Source organism: Pantherophis guttatus, chromosome 2 (assembly GCF_059756535.1).
Source record: "Pantherophis guttatus breed Tessera chromosome 2, ASM5975653v1, whole genome shotgun sequence".
Taxonomy (NCBI): domain Eukaryota; kingdom Metazoa; phylum Chordata; class Lepidosauria; order Squamata; family Colubridae; genus Pantherophis; species Pantherophis guttatus.
Window position 1 is genome coordinate 217,681,171 of NC_142064.1, and position 19,693 is coordinate 217,700,863.

General features: G+C 37.3%; 3 protein-coding genes across 7 annotated transcripts in view; 1 reads left to right on the forward strand and 2 right to left on the reverse strand.

Annotated features, from left to right (window-relative positions):
* FBXW12 (F-box and WD repeat domain containing 12) overlaps nt 1-4,366 on the forward strand; it is a 31,091-nt gene extending 26,725 nt beyond the window's left edge. For both annotated transcript variants that reach the window (XM_034437660.3, XM_087887815.1), the window contains exons 11-12: nt 2,367-2,420; nt 3,714-4,366. The gene's annotated coding sequence lies outside the window, so the exon portion shown is untranslated. The remainder of the gene's footprint in view (nt 1-2,366; nt 2,421-3,713) is intronic.
* On the reverse strand, nt 1,697-9,458 carry LOC117677472 (tripartite motif-containing protein 54). Its single transcript, XM_034437677.3, has 4 exons — nt 9,231-9,458; nt 7,597-7,755; nt 5,655-5,825; nt 1,697-2,615 (listed from the first exon to the last, which is right to left on the reverse strand). Exons 1-4 carry the CDS (start codon nt 9,402-9,404, stop codon nt 1,989-1,991), a joined length of 1,131 nt encoding a protein of 376 aa, XP_034293568.3. The 5' UTR covers nt 9,405-9,458; the 3' UTR covers nt 1,697-1,988.
* Nucleotides 9,459-12,473: 3,015 nt separating this feature from the next.
* Nucleotides 12,474-19,693, reverse strand: part of PTPDC1 (protein tyrosine phosphatase domain containing 1) — a 102,232-nt gene continuing 95,012 nt past the window's right edge. For all 4 annotated transcript variants that reach the window (XM_087887813.1, XM_034437617.3, XM_087887814.1 and 1 more), the window contains 3 exons: nt 18,571-18,756; nt 16,153-16,263; nt 12,474-13,444 (listed from right to left, as the gene is read on the reverse strand). In XM_087887813.1, the coding sequence (XP_087743939.1) occupies nt 13,328-13,444; nt 16,153-16,263; nt 18,571-18,756 (414 nt within the window). In that variant the 3' untranslated portion in view covers nt 12,474-13,327. The remainder of the gene's footprint in view (nt 13,445-16,152; nt 16,264-18,570; nt 18,757-19,693) is intronic.

A 19,693-nucleotide genomic window follows, 5' to 3' on the forward strand; every position in this document is an offset into this window, starting at 1 on the left:
ACCCCCAACTAAGCCACGCCCACAGAACCGGTTGTTAAAAAAATTGAATCCCACCACTGGTTCTATACCAATACTACACAGGTAAAATATTAAACATTTTTCTTTGTTTAGCTAAGTTTCCATCTTTTTTTTCTTTCTGTTAATATCTTTTAATCTCCACTAATATAGATTTTTTACTCCCGTATAACCATTAGTGAGTTCTTTTCGGTCCATGTGGTAATTTGAATTAGACTGTTAAAATAATTTTAAAAAATAAAATATTTTTAAAAATAAATCCAAATTTACAGATTATCCTAATGGTCTGGTTATTGACACATGCTGCTTGTCAACTTGAAATGATAAAATATAGGGCAGTAATCATTGATCATTTGTAGCATTTGTTTCAGAGCCACTGATTGACATATCAATACCATTCCCATACAAATCTCTAATATTCCTAGCATTTCTTTCTCCTCGTTTTCATCCTGAATCATCTCATCGCTTTTAATACCATTCATTCTGCCAGAGACTTGCTCAGTCCTCTTCACCAATTTACTTTGAACAAAATAGTTTTGAATTTTCTCTGCCTCTGTTAATCTTTACCGTTCCTTACTCTCTTTAATTACAAGCTTTGCAACCATCTTTTTGTCTCTACAGACATCATTCCTAATTTTTCTTCCAGGATTTATTAGAGGAATCAATACCGACACATTTGTCCACTATGCCACGTGTTCATGCTGTTCTAGGCAAGCTAGGCTCCATAACCGAAACTCTTCCATGCAAGCCCCCATCCTGTGAACTAGGTAGCATATAGGTTGTACTGACACGACAGAGTATTGCCAAGTGCGTTATGGAATGTAAGAATACAGAGCCATTTTCCAACGGTTATTTCATGTTTAGAAACAGTCCTGTGGTTCCAGTGCTATAAATTATGGATATCAAAAAGCATGTGGCAAAGTCATTACAGGAGAGTGGTGTTCATATCAACCTGTACATCTTGCAAATAATTTTATCAGCCTCTTAATCTGCTTCACTGAAATGTGTTTTAAGCAATACAGATCCTCCGTTGTCCCAAATTGTTAAGAACTAGAATGCTAATGTTGGCTAGAGATAAGCAAAGTTTTGAACATATTGAGGGAAAACTGGTTTATTTGGAATTATTGGAATTGTTAACTGGTTTAGCACAATTATTGCTAAAGGTGCTTCATCAGTGGTGAGTTGCTCCCGGTTCTGTCCGGTTCTATAGAACCGGTAGTAAAACCGGCGGGAGGCTCCGCCCACCCGCCAAAACGTCATCATGAGTGATCTGCGCAGAAGCTCCGGCTGTGAACTGGTAGTAAAGGTAAGTGGAACCCACCCCTGTGCTACATGACATAGGGAGATTTTAATTTTTCTCTGATGACAGTGAAATATTGGGCATAAAGTGCACAGAGATCAAAACAGACTCTTTCATTTTCTACTTAGCACTGAAGATGTTCAGGGTTAGACCAAATAGAATCTTAGACTCCTTTCAACATTATGTAGAGTTGCAAAGTAATTCTTATTTTCCTTAAACTGATCTATGAGGAATCTGGGGTAGTAGATTTGTCACCCATATTATATAAAGCATTGTAATCCAGAGCTGCAGAGAACTAAGATTTTGGGAAATTCAATGACATATTTAGCAGAGAACTCAAATAATAAAACCTGCAAAAAGCCAATAGTTCCATAAGCCTTCTTTAAACAACCGAGAATCGCCTTTATTTTTTGCTATCATCAGATTTTGCATTTCTTTTTTTCCCCAGCCTTTCAAATGACTTTCTAATCTGAAAGTGATAATTAACACCGTCTGGTGTATGGTATATCAAATAGCATACTGTATTGTTGCATTTATAAATATTTTACTTCAGAATTAATACTGAACAGCCAGTACATTGACATTTTGCTGTTAGTTTTTAACTCATTTCTATGTAGAATATAAATATAGTATTCTTTTCTAAAGCGCCTTACATCATAACTTTCCTTGATACTCATTCTGCTTCTAGTGAGAAGTCGATTTTACGTGGTGTGTTATTTCCTTCACTGTGGGAGATGTGTTGATTAGGTTCTTGCTTCATTTCACTTGATTTCTGGAAAAAATCGAGTACCTCTTGGCAGAAATATTCATCAGGAAATCCACCAGAGAAAGAAAATGCAGGACATTCCAGCTTGAATGCTTCAGGGAGCTCACTGGAACTTGCAAGAGTTTCATCGGAATTAGAGGAGATATAATTATTAATGCTGATGCCTTTGATCAAATCTTTGAAATATTGCCCAATAGAAATATGACAGCCATTTGTATCTTGTTGTATGTGCTTTCCTTCTGTAAGTTTCTCTAACTTGCTTCTAAATATTTTATCTTCCTGAAGAAAACGCACTGAAGTGGTATGCTGTTCCAAAAAGGCTTTCATTTGATGATAAAGGTGTGTGGGGACTTGAAGGTCATTTGCTAAGAGCTGCAGCTTTTCTAGTTTTGTAGAATAATCCTTGCATAACTCCCCTTTCAGCTCAGCCATTCTGCATCTGATACCTTTGATTAGGCTATTTCCTACAGCTTCAATCATAACCTTGACACCAGTATTGGTATACGCAAGTTCATTGATCTTTATTTCAATTTCCTGTCAAAGTATAACAAAGTATAAAAGCTTAGAAACAGTCCAAAAAAAAACCTATTTAGAGCAATTTAAATATTTGAAAGGGAATTCTGAATACTTGTTCAATTCGGGTAATCAAAACAATGATTGATAAATACCTTTGGTGACACAATTACAAAGATATTGCAGTGCTGATGTTGTAGATAGTTTGTTAAAATGTTTTTTTTGCACAAAATCACACATCATGAAATGCAGCATGTCAAAGGAATTCCTACTTTCAACTAGGGATTCATATATCTCGACTATGTGGAAGTCACCTCAAACGTGACATAGTTGAATGACAATGTGACTGCCATTCTAATATACAAAGTTAACTAATACTGACAAAATTTTATGATCGTTATTATGTCCTATTTCAAAGACCATAATTGTAAGAAAAAGGTAAATTTAAGAAATATTCTTTACCATATGAGCCTCGATAAAAACATGAAGTTGAACTACTATGACTCCACTGGCAGAAGTAGATGCGGATATACAATCATAATTTTTCCATAACCCCAAACTACAGGTAGTCCTCAACTTACAATAGTTTGTTTAGTGACCGTTCAAAGTTATAACATCACTGAAAAAAATGACCTATGATCATTTTTCACACTTACGACCATTATAGCCTCCTCATGGTCATATGATTAAAATTCAAATGCTTGGCACTACAACTATATTTATGAAGGTTGTAATGTCCTGAGGTCATGTGATCCCCTTTGGCAACCTCCTGACAAGCAAAATCAATGGGGAAGCCAGATTCACTTAAAAACCATGTTACTAAGTTAACAACTACAGTGATTCAATTAAGAACTGTGGCAAGAAAAGTCATAAAATGGGGTAAAATTTACTTTCAAATGTCTTGCTTTGCAACAACTTTGCGTTCAATTGTGATTGTAAGTTGAGGACTATCTGTATACATAAAAAGAGACACCCCAGTAACTTTCTCTACACTTAAAATATTGTCCCTTTCTTTTAGAGCAGACACTGAATTGCATTCTAATTACTTTAACATTGTCAATTGGTTGATAGATTGATCTTTTCATTTAATTTACATAGCTGCTATTTCTATTTCCTCAGGGTCTTGCGGAAAAATCAGGTGGAACAACAACTGATGACTTCCTTTTACCGGTCTACGATAGAAAGTGCCCTTACATATTGTGTTACAGTATGGTATGCTGGCTTGACAGTCGTGGACAGAAAGGCATTACAGAGGGTGATGAGCACAGCACAAACAATTATGGCCTGTCCCCTGACACCACTGGATGAAATCGCCAGGACCCACTGCCTCAACAGAGTGAGGAAAATCCTCAGGGATGAGTCACACCCTGGTCAGCACTTCTTTACTTTCCTACCATCGGGCAGGAGATATAGAAGCACAGCCAGCCGAACGAACAGGCTGAAAAATAGCTTTTATCCGTGGGCTGTCAGACTTCCGAATGCTACGTAACACCACAATTAGGTTTAATATGATAGACTTGCAGGGCCAGCGCAACGTGCAACGTGTTCATACCGATGTAATATAATATAATGTTACATACTGTACATATAAGTATAAGGGGATTGTGTTAGTTATTACTTATTTGAGTTTAGGGATTCTATTTCTTTCATTTATTGAGTTATTGAGATGTATTTTGGGGGGCGGGGGGGAGGCTGCACCAAGGGAGTCTCATTCAATTTCATTGTACACATATTGTGCATTGACAATAAAGGTTTGGTTTGGTTTGGTTTGATTTGATTTGATTTGATTTGATAACTAAGTGTGCAACTCTTGGAGGTTATCTTCTACTTAAAAACAACAAAAGTCACCAGAACAAAATTAAAAACACATTATGCCCAAGGCTACTTATGCTTCTACATTAATAAACTCCCTGAAAATGAGCTCACCTAAGGTCCTGGTTCATTGCCCAAGAGAGGAGAGGAGAATCAAGTACTCAAAACCTACAAAATAGCACTGTAGCAGAATCATTGGGATGGAAAAGGATGGATTAGAGGCCTTCTAATCCAATCACTCACCACAGTGGAATCCTCAACCACCCCAAGACAAATCGTCACTATTATGGCTTTTGCTTTTTTTTTCTCAAGTAGCTTTTTTCTAGGCTCTCTGAATGCTCATCAGTTCTAGTTTCACATGGGATATTTTGAAGTCTATGGCAATGTGATGCAATTAATTTTCTCAAAGGTTTTTTCAATGCCCAAAGTGACATTGAAATGGGTTTACTATAGTAATACAACCAAACATATTTATGAACGAATATAATGGAATCATACTGATGACAGTGTCAATCTCTAGTTTCTTTTCATTCCTTCTCTCTTAATTACTGGAAGTTTAAATCCAACAGCACTGATTCCGGCTCCTTATGACCTATGGACCATAAGGAATCAGCAGGTTTATATGGAGAATTAAGGATTAAGGATTTACACTGTGCCACTTCTTTGCCTATCACTGTGACTTGTCTTTTGATTGCTACTCTCAAGATACCTCCCTCTGCCTTTTTTCCCAAGTGCACATCCGAATACACACACACACACACACATATACAGCCCATAGTGTTTGATTCTCCTCCTGGTAGGATGTAATTAGCTAGGTGCTAAGTTTTACCTAACCATATAATTTACTTCCTGTAAATGCATTTTATTTTGGTTACTATATGTAGTCCTTGACTTAATGATGGTTCTGAGTTATAACAAAGTGAACAAAGTGACTTATAACCTGTGTTGCAGCACCCCCGTGGTCAAGTAATCATGATTCGGGCACTTGGCAATCAGATCACATTCAGGATGGTTGCAGTGTTCTGCAGTCATGTGATCAAGATTTACAACCTTCCAAACTGGCTTCATGAAGCAAAGTGGGAAGCCAGATTTGCTTAACAATCATGTGATTCACATAGCAACCAAAGTAGACATGGTCATAAAATCAAGTCTGGTCACGTGATCTGGTTTTTGAAATCATGAAATAAAAGCACTGAAATAAAAATTGTCACGTTATAAAACGAAGGAATCAAGGTTCTTGGACGGTACCTTCCTTGCCTGCTCAGCATATTCAGACTGTTGGAATACCCAATCTAAACCTTTGATGAAACTCTTTTTCCTCTCTGCGTACACTTCAGCAATTTTTGCTACAGTATGGGATTCATGGTCTCCAAAGAGCTTGCAAATGGCGCATATTGGTTTATCATCAGTGAGACATACCTGGATGAAAAGATATTGTTAAGTTATTACCTGGTGGCATAGCCTTAGAGTGCAATACAATATTTGCTGCTGTTGGTGTTTTTCATCCAGGGCTAGATTAGGGCTGCCATCCCTAACTCTAAAACTTCAAATGACTACTTGATGATTTCAGATTTTCAAAACCTCTTTGCTGTTTACAGGGTGCCCTAAGGGTGAACGAAAAACTTATTTTAGTTATGGTACTATAAGAAATCTGGAGCTTCTAAAGTAGGGTAGAGCCAATCTGAAATACAATTCCCATCCAGACCTCAGCCGCTCTATCCAATAGTGAGACCGATACCTAATTCAGCAAAATCGGCAGGGCCACACGTTTCTCACGCTTCCTTGCTATAAAGTGAAAGTACTGCTTGTCACTGGAAACATAACAAGCAGTAAAAAAAAAAAAAAAAGAATCCCAGTGGATCCCAGCGGCATGCATGCACCAGAAACTGGAAGGTCATCTTCCAAGCACACGCATGCGCACCAGCCAACTGCTCTTCCGGTTTCTGGCGCTCACGGTCCTGTTTCGGCACTCAGTGCCGAAAAAGTTCGCCAACACTGCTCTAGCCATTGCTGACTACAGGGAGCTCAAAAACATTGAGCCAGCGCTGTCTGAAAACATCTCCATGGTCATGTGGTCAGCATGCCATCATGGAGCAGTTACCTTCCCATCAAAGTGGTACCTATTTATCTACTCACATTTGATGGATGTGGGACAAGGATGGGATCTCACCCCATTGTGTGGCATTCGGGTCTCAAACCTGGCTGCCTGCTTTCAGGAGAGAGGGACGGAGGGAAGAAGGAAGGAAGGAAGGAAGGAAGGAAGGAAGGAAGGAAGGAAGGAAGGAAGGAAGGAAGGAAGGAAGGAAAGTTTCTAATGCTCAGTGCCAGCTTCCGTCAAGGAACTTCAGTGGAGAAGCCAACAGGATGTTGGAAGTTGCTCCTGTTCTCTCTGATTTTTGCCTGCCTATGGTCATTCTATTTCTCTGTTTAATAAGGAAACAACTCAGATCACGGCTTATCGAATATTCTATTAAGATTGATTAAGATGAGACATTTCCTTAGAAATCAGTAATTAATTAACTGCAGAAATGCAGTAATTTCATGAAGCATTTCATGGCACGTGTCAAACATACCCTTTATTCATCCCTTAGAATTTTAATCAGCCTAGATAATGTATGGGGGTGTGTGTCTGAAGCTCAGTGATTAAGAAGCTGAGTTTGTCAGCTAGAAAGCTGACAATCCATGTTTGAGACCTGAACTCTGCACAACAGGGTGAGCTCCTGTTCTTTTCCCAGCTCCTGCCCACCTAGCAGTTCAAAAGCATGAAAATGCGAGTAGAAAAACAGGTACTACTTTGTTAGGAAGGTAACAACGTTTAGTGTTCCACCGCATACTCTGCACTGCGGTGTGATGTCATGCTGGATGCATGACCACGGAAATATCTTTGGACAACGGTGGCTCCCTTGGCTAAGAAACAGAAATAAGCACCATCACCCCTACACAACTGGATAGGGAAAACCCTATCTATATGTTGGATAATCAATTTGTGTGATTATTGTTATTAAATATATTTGTCACCCATCTCTCATCTCAAGATGATTCTGAATGGCTATAAAATTCTATTACATTGAGTTATACTTGAAGAAGTTGGGTGGGCAGGTGTGAACTGTAAACTTTAAAATGAACATTCCTCCAAGAAACACAATATATATATATAAATTATGTTACTGACAGAAATATGGTTTTATACCAAATTCATGCTTTCTCCATGCTCCTCACATATTTGAGACAAACGGTCTTGTTCTCTGACATGAAGATTTTCAAGCTCATACTTAAATTTTTCAAGAACATTCTCCACTAGGATATTCCTTGGCAATCCAATAAGTCCTCCTCCTCTCAAGTATACAGTCTGAAACAAAGCCATTGTATAAACAGATTTTTCTTTTAGTACCTGCCTTATGTTCAAATTCTTTTAGCAAACAAATCTTTCAACCTAGCTTATCTTCCGTGGAATGCATGCTTGTGGCAATGCATGCTAAACTACAGATAGTCTTACAATTGTTAATTCACAATTACGACAGTGCTGAAAAAGGGACTTATGATCTTTACCTGAAGTTACAATTGCTGCAGTGCCCCCACAATCATGAACAAAATTCAGGTTCTTGGTCATCTACCCACCAGGGGTGGGTTTTACTTACCTTTACTATCAGTTCGCATCGTGCCCGCGCGCAGATCACTTCTGATGACGTCCGGGTCAGTAGGCGGAGCCTCCCGCCAGTTTTGCTACCGGTTTTATAGAACTGGTCTGAACCGGGGACAACCCACCACTGCTACCCACCTTTACATCTACCTACATATATGCTGCAATGCCCCCTCCATCTATTTCCTTTGGACCTGCTTCCGTACCCTGTTTGATCTTGCTTCCTTCTCTGCTTCCCTTCTCACTGTACTGTATAGGTAGGCCCAGGGCAGATCAGTCGGTTCTTCCCAAAGGTGATCTCCTAAATCAACTTCAGGAAGAGAACAGGTTAATCTGCCCTGCAGTCTCCATATAGGAAGGCCATGTGGTGCTGTCCTAAAAGTGGGCACCATTTTGAGAGCAGCTGCAATGCTCAGATCACAAAAACTGCCCCATTTCCAAAATGGTGCCCGATTCCAGGATGGCACCATGCGGCCTCTGAGTAGGAAGGCCATGTGGCAGATCAGCTGCTTTTTCTCAAAGGTGATCTACAAAAAAAGTAAGTTTGCCAAGCAAAGATTGGGGGTGGGGTGAGGGGGTGCAACCCAGAGAGAAAGGAAGCAGCTCCAAGGCCTATGGTGACTCAGCAGGGTGGGAAGCACCTCAAATAACAACTTATGAATATAACGGGCACACTCTATTATGGTCATAAGTCGAGGACTACCTGTATTGATTGTATGAATAAGTATGGCTCATAAAAAGGCATTTTGATATTTTCCTAAAGATGTGCTCTCCAACTTAAAATTATAGTGAATTATTGTATCATTTTCATTCTATAGGGCATAATTTTGTTCTATCCAGATTTTTCATAATTGGCTTTTGTTCTATCCAGGTTTTGTATAATTGGCTTTATCACAATGGAAAGTACTTTTTTTTTTCTTCATTTCACCATATCAAAGGATAGCTTCATGAGGGACTTTCTTCACTTGCACTAGTTAGGACATTGGATTTGAACTGGTTTTTTGTCAATAATTTTTCCATGATGTGTGGCCTCAAGTTTCATTTCCCACAGATAATTTACTTGGTAATTGATTGTTCTGTTTGATAAAGCATAATTCTTGGAATTTATTCATTGAGTAATATCAGAACAAGTTTGTTTGGAAAAGTAAAACGATATAGCAATAGCAGTATGAGATCCTACTTACTTTTCTGCACATAGGGCAAGAGAAATGCCCATTGACATGGCTACAATTTTGGAGAATGAGAATCTTTTCCAGGCATTTTTTGCAGAAATTATGTGCACAAGACAGGACCAGCACTGGGGGAGTGAACAGTTCTAAGCACACTGGACATGAAAGCACCTGCACCAAAGCCTCCATAATATTCCTGCACTCAAACAGATAATGACCAACTGTAATGTTCTTTTCTAGCTACATTTACAGTTACATTCTAGAATGTCACTCTGACTCATTTCTCACAGTAACTCCATAGCAACATAAGCCAACAGTAACACCTCAGTTTTTGCAGAAGCAAGATCTAATGAATTCTGAATTTAAAATATCCATTTTTATATAATGGAAATGCAAATTAAATTTGTATATTAGATAAATTATATAATAAGAGTTACATAACTAAAGGTTTTACAATGACCTGGAGCTAGATTTTTCATCAGTGAACAGAGCTACTGAACTCAATGGGACTTATATTACTGTAATCATCATTAATTTAACATCCATTGTTCCATTGTAAGGATTGCTAATTCTGGAGGATATAACCCATTGTTCTGCCTTTTAGGAAAATTTGAAATTTCCTGTTAGAAAGAACAAATAGTAAGTAGTTCAACTAAGCAGGGGGTTGATGGATTAGCACAGCTAATGGCATCCTCAATCCGCTGTCTCTCTGAGAAGGCACCTTAATTTAGGTGGAAGCCTAAATTAAGAGTTATAATAAAAATAAGTATTGGTTGTCAAAATATATGTATGTCAAAAACAATGCTGCATATCTCTGGCGTCTGTTGAAGTGCAAATATAGAAGAAAATAATCTGGCCACTTCCCAAGTATATTTTTTTCATTTCAGAGAATAACTGGATAGTATCCAGTGGCAGTTTTGTAATAGAAAAAAGGATTCACTAGCACACTACTTTTGTGCTTTTACACATCTAATTTTCACTAAGTGGCTTTTCTGAGATTTCTGGGATTTTCTTGAAAAGGTGCTTTATAGCACAAAAATAGCAACTATTTGCAACATCTTCAAGCAACTTTTTTTTTCCAGGACTATGGAAAGCTTATGCCTTTATTAAAAATTGTTAGTCAAAAAAGATGCTGGCAGCTTCCTGATCTTTTGCTCCCATAGACTAGCGTGGCTGTCCTCCTCCTAAGTTTCCAGAACTACCATAGGTGGCAATTATCCCCAGGGATGTTTAAGGTATTGCACACAGGAGGGGAAAACTGGATGCTTTCCTAATTCAAGAGCAAAACATCCATTGAAGCCCAATTCAATACAGGAGATTAGAAGAGATGCAGAACTTGCTCCCTCCAAATATTGCTGAACTATAATTGCCAACAATTCCAGAGAGCACAATTAGTGTTGAAGGATGTTAGCTTATATATTCAGCATCTGAAGGTGAGTGCCTTTCCCCTTTCAAAATCTGCGTATCACATGTATTGTTTAAAGTGATTTTGTTTATCTTACATTTAAAGTTGATGTCTAGCATGTTTCCTTATATGACAATTGCACATCAAAGGAACTGTGTTACTTGCGTCAGAAAAACTATTTCCTTTCATTGCAGATGTATAGATTTCACTGAGTGGTTACAGTAAGTACTTGAAGTATTATATAATTTCTGGCTATCCTTCTGAAAAGCGATATTGTACTTGAAAAAAGTACAAAAACAGAGCAATTAAATTGATGAGGCATAGATGTAGCTGTTATGCAAGAATGGACTGCAGTGTCTGAGTCTTTTTTTTTTGTTTGTTTGGAACAAAAGAGAAAGAAGTATTTAAAATTCATTCGCATGAAATGAAAAACATAAATAAGGATTGTTTTTCCCTGTCATAAATTACCGGTAAAACTTAAGTAACCATTAAATTAAATGTGAGACTAAGGATTATGTAGTTTATATAAAAGATCATTAAAACAGAATTTGCTGCATGGAAATGTGGAGATGGGCAACAGTTTGAATGGTTTTTGAAGGGACTACATAAATGGATGGTGTGTTGGGCTTTCAATGGCTACTTACATAATCATAAATGACATGCCTTAGAATTACTTAATTTAGAATTACATGAAGAAGGACTATTGCCGCCTTCTCCTTTTTTGGGAGTATCCAGAAGACATCTAGTTATCCTTTGAATAGCACAGAATGCCTGAGTAGATGGATAATTGGCCTGATTCATCTCTTATGTATGTCATACAACTCTTACTAGTACTACTACTACTTCCACTTACTGTTACCACCGCTTTGGAATCGGGAGCGTGCATGAGCGCACTCACTTCATTCACACACAGCGCTTCCGTACCTGCGCAGACTGTCTGTGATGACGTCTGGGCGGGTGGGCAGAGCCTCCCACCGCCGCCATTACTACTACAATAGAAGTGAATATGGCTGCTATGGGTCTGATAGAGCCTGTAATATCTGATTAACAAAAATAGCTTTTATCCCATTTTCACTGTTAAAATCCAGTTAAGTGTTTTTTAAAAAAAATAGTCAATGGACTTACATTCCACATCCAGAGGTGCAGTTATATATTAGCACTATTAACAGGAAGGGTTGGAAGAGACAAAATCTCATGAGAACAGAAGCAAGATTTATGGGAAAGGCAAAGAAAAATGAAAGCTTATCTTCTAGTTTTTCTAGTTGCCTGCAGAGGTACTACATTCTAGTTGGCAAAAATAATTCCATGTCCCTTTCAGATTTCTAGACTCAACAACTGTATTAACAATTGGTACTAATGACAGAAGCCAAGATGTTATTGAAGGGGTATCTACACAGGAAGTTTCCCATCATATCTTTTTATCAAGGTTCTTGTTATCAATCCTGCTTATAACAGGATATTTTAGTATATTAGTATATATTAGTGCCGTGCAAAATACTGGACAAGGATTTTTAGATAGCAAATTATCTTCTATTTTTGGTAAATCAGCCTCATGGTCAAAATAAAATCCCCTTCTGGTCTCTCTTGTACTGATCCTCTATAAGTAACAAAGAGATACATTAGATATTTTTGAATGTATTTAAACTCATTTAAATAGTTATCTGGGTTAAAATAAAACTAGAATGAAAAGCTAAATCAAGAATGTCAATAACCATGAGGACAATTCAAACTAGGACTACTAACCTAGTGAGGTAAGAAACCCTGATTTATCAATAGCCAGGAATATTTTTTACTGTAAATATTTCCTTTATTCGTTTGTTTGTTTTTAATGAGCGACTATAACACACATCTCATTTTTCACATTTACAGTATTTTATTTTAAAAAATAGAAAGTTTCAACTTTCTCAAAACTATTTATGAGCTGGCAGTTGTCTACCTTCATATTTTAAATCATCTTTATATTTTTTGCTACAAATTTATTTTGGCATTAAAATCAATTCTTTTACGGCTACCAAGGAAAAGTCATTTAGCTGTACAACAGTCATTTGTATCAGTCAATGTTTACTAATCATAAAATAAAACATAATACTACTAATGTAAACAAGATTTAAGCTTAAAGAGTTTTAATACACAAATATTAAACTGAATAAACCAGCACATTATGGCAGTGAATTATGGCAACAATTCAATATGAAAAAATAGCAGGTTGAATGTAGCTTTCATTCAGCCAATGGGAACGGAGCCTAACAAAGTGCTGCTGAGATCATCCCTGCTGGGGGAAAAAGGTGAAGGAAAAGCAATCTAGGCTGATTCCCCATCCAACAACAGTGGGCCAACACCACTGGTTACGGACCTCCATTCTTCTGTCCCTAACCCTCCTGAACAGATTCTTGGTGACATATGGGAGAGGAGGAATCAGCGAGGATCACCTTATCCACTTTGGAACAAAGGGATTTTTCTCTTTGATCCAACCAATAACTTATCGCTGAAAAACTATATATCATTTTAATGTAATAGTCAAAATGCCTCATTACAATCACAAAAAATGGCAAGTTATTAAATAACAATGTACATACATATACAGGAAAGCAACCTTCCAATATTTAATAAACAACATTAACAGAAATTTAATTAATGCAAAACAAGGGATACGAAAGAAAGGTAGTTTTTTAACACTACAAAAAATTGTAGCATAGAAATGTAAACTTCATAAAAGCTTTCCTGTTTCTTCACTGATATATTGTCTTTGGTGTTCCAGTATCTGTTTGAAAACATTCTTTAAAATGCTGTAAACATCTGATCCACCTTCAGAATCACAGTTCATCTGCTGAAAACAAACTTAAAGTTATCTTACAAAACATAAGAAACATCAGGGTTTTATTCAGAGGTTTGTCCTCCGAGCTTGCTGGCTGCTTGGCTCACGGAAGTTTCATTACAAAACTAGGTAACATCTTCAGCGGGTTTTGGGTGAAGTGTCTTGTTTGCTTATATAGGTCTTGTGTTTATTCACTGTCTTGTGATTCAATGAGTCTTGTGACTCAATCAGTCGTCTTGTTCTGAATCCAGGACAAGACACTTCATCCACAACCCACTAAAGATGTTACCTAGTTTGGTAATGAAACATCCAGGAGCCAAGCAGCAAGCTCAGAGGACAAACCTCTGCCTAAATCTACAATCTCAGCTACAAATATTCTCTACAATCTCTAACATCAGGGTTTATCCCAATAGAATAATATAAAATGTAAAGGATTCAACGAACTCAAGGACTCAGTCATTTATCTCAGGGATCCTCAACCCGGAGCCACGTCCCACTTCCAGGCCTTGAGCCTTTTGGAAATGCAGCTGTGCACGCATGCTTGCCCACCACATTCCCCTTTCCCTCACCGATCCACAAAGCCAAAAAGCTTGAGGAACTTAGTATCTGATACTAAAACATTCAGATAATATAGTTTTAATCTATAATGTTTCCAATATAATACTTTACAATGGCTACAAAACTAATAAACAGAAAAATGAGAGCTTTATGTAAAATATTGTTTCTGAATTAATTATTCAAAGTTCTAGTAAATTACTTTTTTCTTTCAGCTATTCTATGCTTTATCAAAGCAAATGTTAATGAGACATATTGCACTTTATTTATTTTTCTTACAACTAAGCAGAAGCAATTGGTTTTTGTACACAAGGGAAAATGTGTGAGTGCTACAATTTTGTATATTTTTAATAAATCTATTCTGACTCTTGTCATGTGTGAAAAAATAATTTAAAAATATGTGTTATATCGAAATAAACAGTAATAATGACTGAAGTACACATATGAATTTCCTTCCAGTGCTATTCTTTCTTTAGATTCCATGTGTAGAAAGATAACCTGGATGCGCTAGAGTGAGATAATATAAATTCTTTCAGCTCACTGAAACTTTGGACTCCATACAAACAACTTATAGCCACTGTTAATCATTTTCCCCACATACAGCAAATCAACCATCTGCTGGGTAGAAGTGAAACATATTGCTGAGGAAGATGAAACTTTTTATTGTATTATTTATTTATTTAAATGTCGCCTTTATTACTTTATAAATACCCCAAGGAATGAACATACCTAATACTCATTATTTCTTCTGTTTTTCCCTCAACAAAAACACTGTGAGATGGATTAGGCTAAGAGAGATGGACTGGCCCAAGGTCATCCATAGGGCTTTCATGTCTAAGGTAGGACTAGAACTCAGTTTCCTGATTTCTAGGCCAGCACCTTAACCACTACACCAAGCTGTCTCTTACTGACAGAAAACAGATGGCCATCTCTCTTCTCTCCAAATAATCATGTCTGTAGATGTGAGAGCGATTGTAGGTGCATATGCACGAAATAGAGGTGAAGTATGTTTTGCTTGTATTTCTGAATCAATACCCAAACTGGAATTTAATCTTTCAATATCTGCACTTTTCCAAATTTTGCAAGGCACTTTGCCACATGTATACAAATCTGCCTAAAAATTATAGAAGGAAATATTTAAAAATATATAGCGATTTACAAAAGTGCAGGAAAATTGGTTGCAAAAATAACTTTGCAAACAAAATTCAACATATTGTAACAGACAATAGATACACAAAAATAAGGGGAAAAATTAAATTGACAATCCAGAGTATTAGAAAGAATGGTTATACAGGATTGTGCTGAACTGTAGTCACTGACATGTTTTGTTGAGGTAATTGCAAGAGCACAAATGCAATGTGTCCAGAAAAGTTTATCCATACTTTGTACACTGTTTACAAATATTTCAGATATTGCAATGTTGCAACGGCCTGCAACATGGAAGATCAAATCATACCGCTTTTCCTCTTCTCATAAACTTGTTGTCAGCTTTGGAAGCCATTAGGCCGGAAGCTTCAATGCTGCCACCTCCTCATGTGTGGGAAAGTAGGAGGGGGGGATTTAGGAGAGGGGGTTAGTATACATAATAGCATTCTTCCTGTCGGTCAAGGTCAGGGCGCTCCAGCATCTGGAGAAGGAGTGGTCGGAGGGCTGGGTCGAGATGGAACGGACATTGATTGGAGCATGTGATCGATTGGGGAGAAAGGAGGTGGTTTTGGGAGCTTTGACTAACTGAAGAAAAACCCGGGCTTTTCAGATTCGGGATTTCCCAGATGTACCAGTTTGCCTATTCTAGTAAAGAGAACTTTGGAAAATGCTTGCTTCTGCATTTTTACTTGGAGTTGGAGTTTTTCTGGAACGTTGACATTTGTCCTCAGACAATGATTCAAGATTCAATAACTCCGTTTCTCAAAGTTTTACATAAATTGCTATAATTTATAAGCTATAAGGCAAACTCCATAGGAAGCTGATACTCATTATTCCATGGACTTAAATAGACAAGGAACCACTTATAAATTGGTCTCAGTACAAGGAGGAGACAATTTAAGTTCCTAGCAAGAAATAACCGTTTGAATACTTTATCATCAGGATTATGGAAAGTACTGTAGGCTGATCAGCAGCCGCTGATGTATTTATAACAAAAGGCCACATATGCTACTTGCCTTGGTGAATGCTTTAATGGCACGATTAAGCAGCAGCTCTTCCACATCTGTTGGTATTTTCTGCAAATTCACCACACAGTTTAAGATACATAGTATGGTATGATATTTTCCCTGAGAAAGCATAAATCAGACTATTAGGTATTATTAGTGAGCAACTCTGAAAACAAATAGGATACAATTCAACCCAAGTTAAGCAAGACGTAAATATGGGAGATGACCTTTTGGATGAAAAATGCAAGGGGAGAACTCCTAACTTCAATTACCATTTGAAAATGTGTAGAAAGAGAGTCGACCACGGAAGAAGGTCTGAAGAGAGAGAATCATATCTTCCCCCTGATCTTGATTCACAAGAGCCCTTTCATTCACAAAAAGCTAGTACGATTGGAGAATGTTCATTTAAGCATACCTGATATTGAACTGTATTTACTTAAATTTGTTAAAACATATATTACTCCTTTCCACAAATGTCATCAAGATAGTACGATTTAAAATCAGTAAGATAATTAAAGGACCCTGGTAATCTATTACTAGCATCTTAGAAGGAACATTTAAAGAAATGCTTTTTAAATCCTTTGCTGAAGGAAGAGAAAGCATCCATTTGGGAGCATACAAAAAGAGGCACCCTTTTTACATGTTACTGTTACTATGAGGCTTCTCCAAAGCACTACTGTTGAAAATCTCTGTTAAGTGGGCAATCCCTCAATGTTTAAAAATATATCTGATCACAGAAAAATCTTGCAATAAGCAAAAAGTAACAATTCTTCTAAAAGTGCTCCAATAGTATTACCACCTAATAAACTAGACAAGAATTGTTCCGTTCTTCCAGCCCATACCTCCTGGACAATTTTAGCTAACAGTACAAACAAAATGATGTACAATAGACATAGAATATACAGTAATGAGTTTTCTTGATATGTCTCACACAGATAGACCTTTAGCAACAATACTTGGGACTAGCAATTTGGTCATTAAATCTTTAAGTGAAACTATGACTAGGACTATGATCTTACTTCAATTATCCTTTTGCTGTGATGGTCGGAAATGTGAGAATTGGTTGTAAAATTATTTTTTAATCACCATGATAACTGTGAATACAAGGCAATCACTAAATGAGGACTTCCTATATTCATATCAATGTAGCTATATCTATCCTGTCCTGTCCTGTCCTACTCTATCCTATCCATCCATCCATCCATCTATCCACCCATCCATCATAGAAAGATATTGTGATTAGCCCAAGATAATCTAGATGGCTTCCATACCCCTCCTCCACTCTTTACTTTGTCTTCAAATCGGATTTGACTCCTAGCAATCACATGGAAAGTCTATAAAGTTTTGTAAGTGATATGCCATGTCTTCTTCCTAGAGTTGACAGAGGAGGATAGGCGCAAAGTCATATTGCTGGCTTCTGTGCATAAATCAGGATTTAATTTAGATTTCCCCATTCCTACTCCAGGGCCATAACCACTAGACCAACGAGCTCTCAATCTATCATTATATATTACTAAAAGAGAAGAAGGAATTATAAAGGTCAGAAAAAACATTAAGTCAAAGAAATAAATATAAATGCTCGTTCATCATTCATACAAAATTAAGAACAAATCTATTTTCATTTTTTCTACACAAAAAATGCCTCGAAAGAGATGTCAAAACTACCTTTGAAGAAATATATGATAAAGAATGATGTAATTAACCAGAGATGTCACTAATATAATAAGATACAGCTTAGAAGCAAATACCAGTTATCTAAAATAGAAGACCTCACTGTAGATCTATTAAAAATTTAATCAGCAGAATAAATTGCTTCCCATTCATTCTGTAACAGGTCATCCAATTGCTCCTATATTTCAATTGGTTTTAAATGTTAGCTAAAGCAAGTATATATTGTACTTTTAGTCAATGCAGCTCATTTCTGCCACTGAAAGCCATGATAAACATACACAAACACATGAATAAATCACTCATTTTTCACATACTGTAAAGAAGCAGGAAAAATATGAAAGCTGCTTCATCTGGGCTGACAAAAGCAATATCATAACATCACAATGCAAACTTGCCACTGTTTTGCATGTCACAACACTCATCACACGTGCAAAAGGAGAAGAGCTTCCAGATTAACAGCATATGTTAGAATGGCGCAGTTCAGTGGTGGGTTGCCCCCCGGTTTGCACCAGTTCTAAAGAACCAGTAGTAAAACCGGCGGGAGACTCCGCTCACCGACCCCTATGTCATCAAAATGCTTCTGCGCAGAAGAACATGTGTGCGTGCGAGCGAAGTTAGCGCGTGTGCGCGGCCCCACTGCAAACCGGTAGTAAAGGTAAGTAGAACCCATCCCTGGTGCAGTTGCTTTCATTCTCATGAAAGCAGCAAGAATCTGTTGTTGACCAAGAAATGTGAAAAGATACATATGTTGTTTACCTTTTCTAGCAGTTTGAATGCTTCTTGAAAATCCGTATTATTTTTTGCTAACACATCAACATCATTTTTGGTTAGAAGCGGTTCTTTAAGTTGCTCTATCCAAGACCACATCAAATTACTGAGAATAAAAGGATCACTCTCAGCACATATTTTATCCCACGCTCCATTTTGAGTATTCAGTTCTTTCTAACAAAAGAAAAAACATTTAAATAAATGTTCTATTAATTGCATTTACATTCATGATTTTAAGACAGGACTGCATTATTTCTTGCCAAAAACAACTGTGAGAGAAGACATTCTGAAGACAACAACCTGTTGTATGCCTAATTGTTCTCCATGTTCATTCTAATATATTAGAAACCCTATACATTACAGGCTTCTTGCTTCAGACAATCTCTAGTTTACTGACAGTGGCAGGAGCCTTACCTTCCTTCAGGTGATTAAGATCATAAGCCAACACCTGAAGTGTGGCTTATGTATTCCCAATCTGTGTGCCAAGAAAATGAGACTATAGAAAGAGATCATTTCTGTTTTCTGTCAGAGAATCAATGGGCACAGAATGCTTAACCCTTTCTTAATGTAGAGCAAATGTCTTAGTATCATATAACAAATGCTTCCCCAGAAAGTAAATCACTCCAAGCAAAAGACAGTTTTCCTTTGTTTTCTTTAGACAGCAAAAATGCCAGTGGGAGTCCTTCAAGAATGCACACTGTTAATGTCTCCCTCCCTGACTTTGAAAGAGCCAAGGGCATGAAAGCCACAAGTTCTACCAAAGAACGTTCCCTGCAAAATTGTTCATGCTCTAGTGCCAAGTCTATATCCTAATCTCTCCATTCTCCAGACTTTTACACAAGATAATCAGGAGACAAAGAAGGATTAATTCAGACCATTTTTTCCAACTCTTTCCCATATACATACATTGTCCCCACACTGACATTTAAGAAAAAACTGTTTGCATCACAAAGTGCAGTTTTACCTTTAATTTACACTGCATTTATTTAAAAAGTTGGGGGGCGGGGAGAGAGAGCAGAATATTTGGTTCCTGTTTTAATTTTAGGCTGCACTTCCTAGTTCCTATTCAAAAGGAAAACACACATATACAAGATGGCTGGCTGCTTACTGC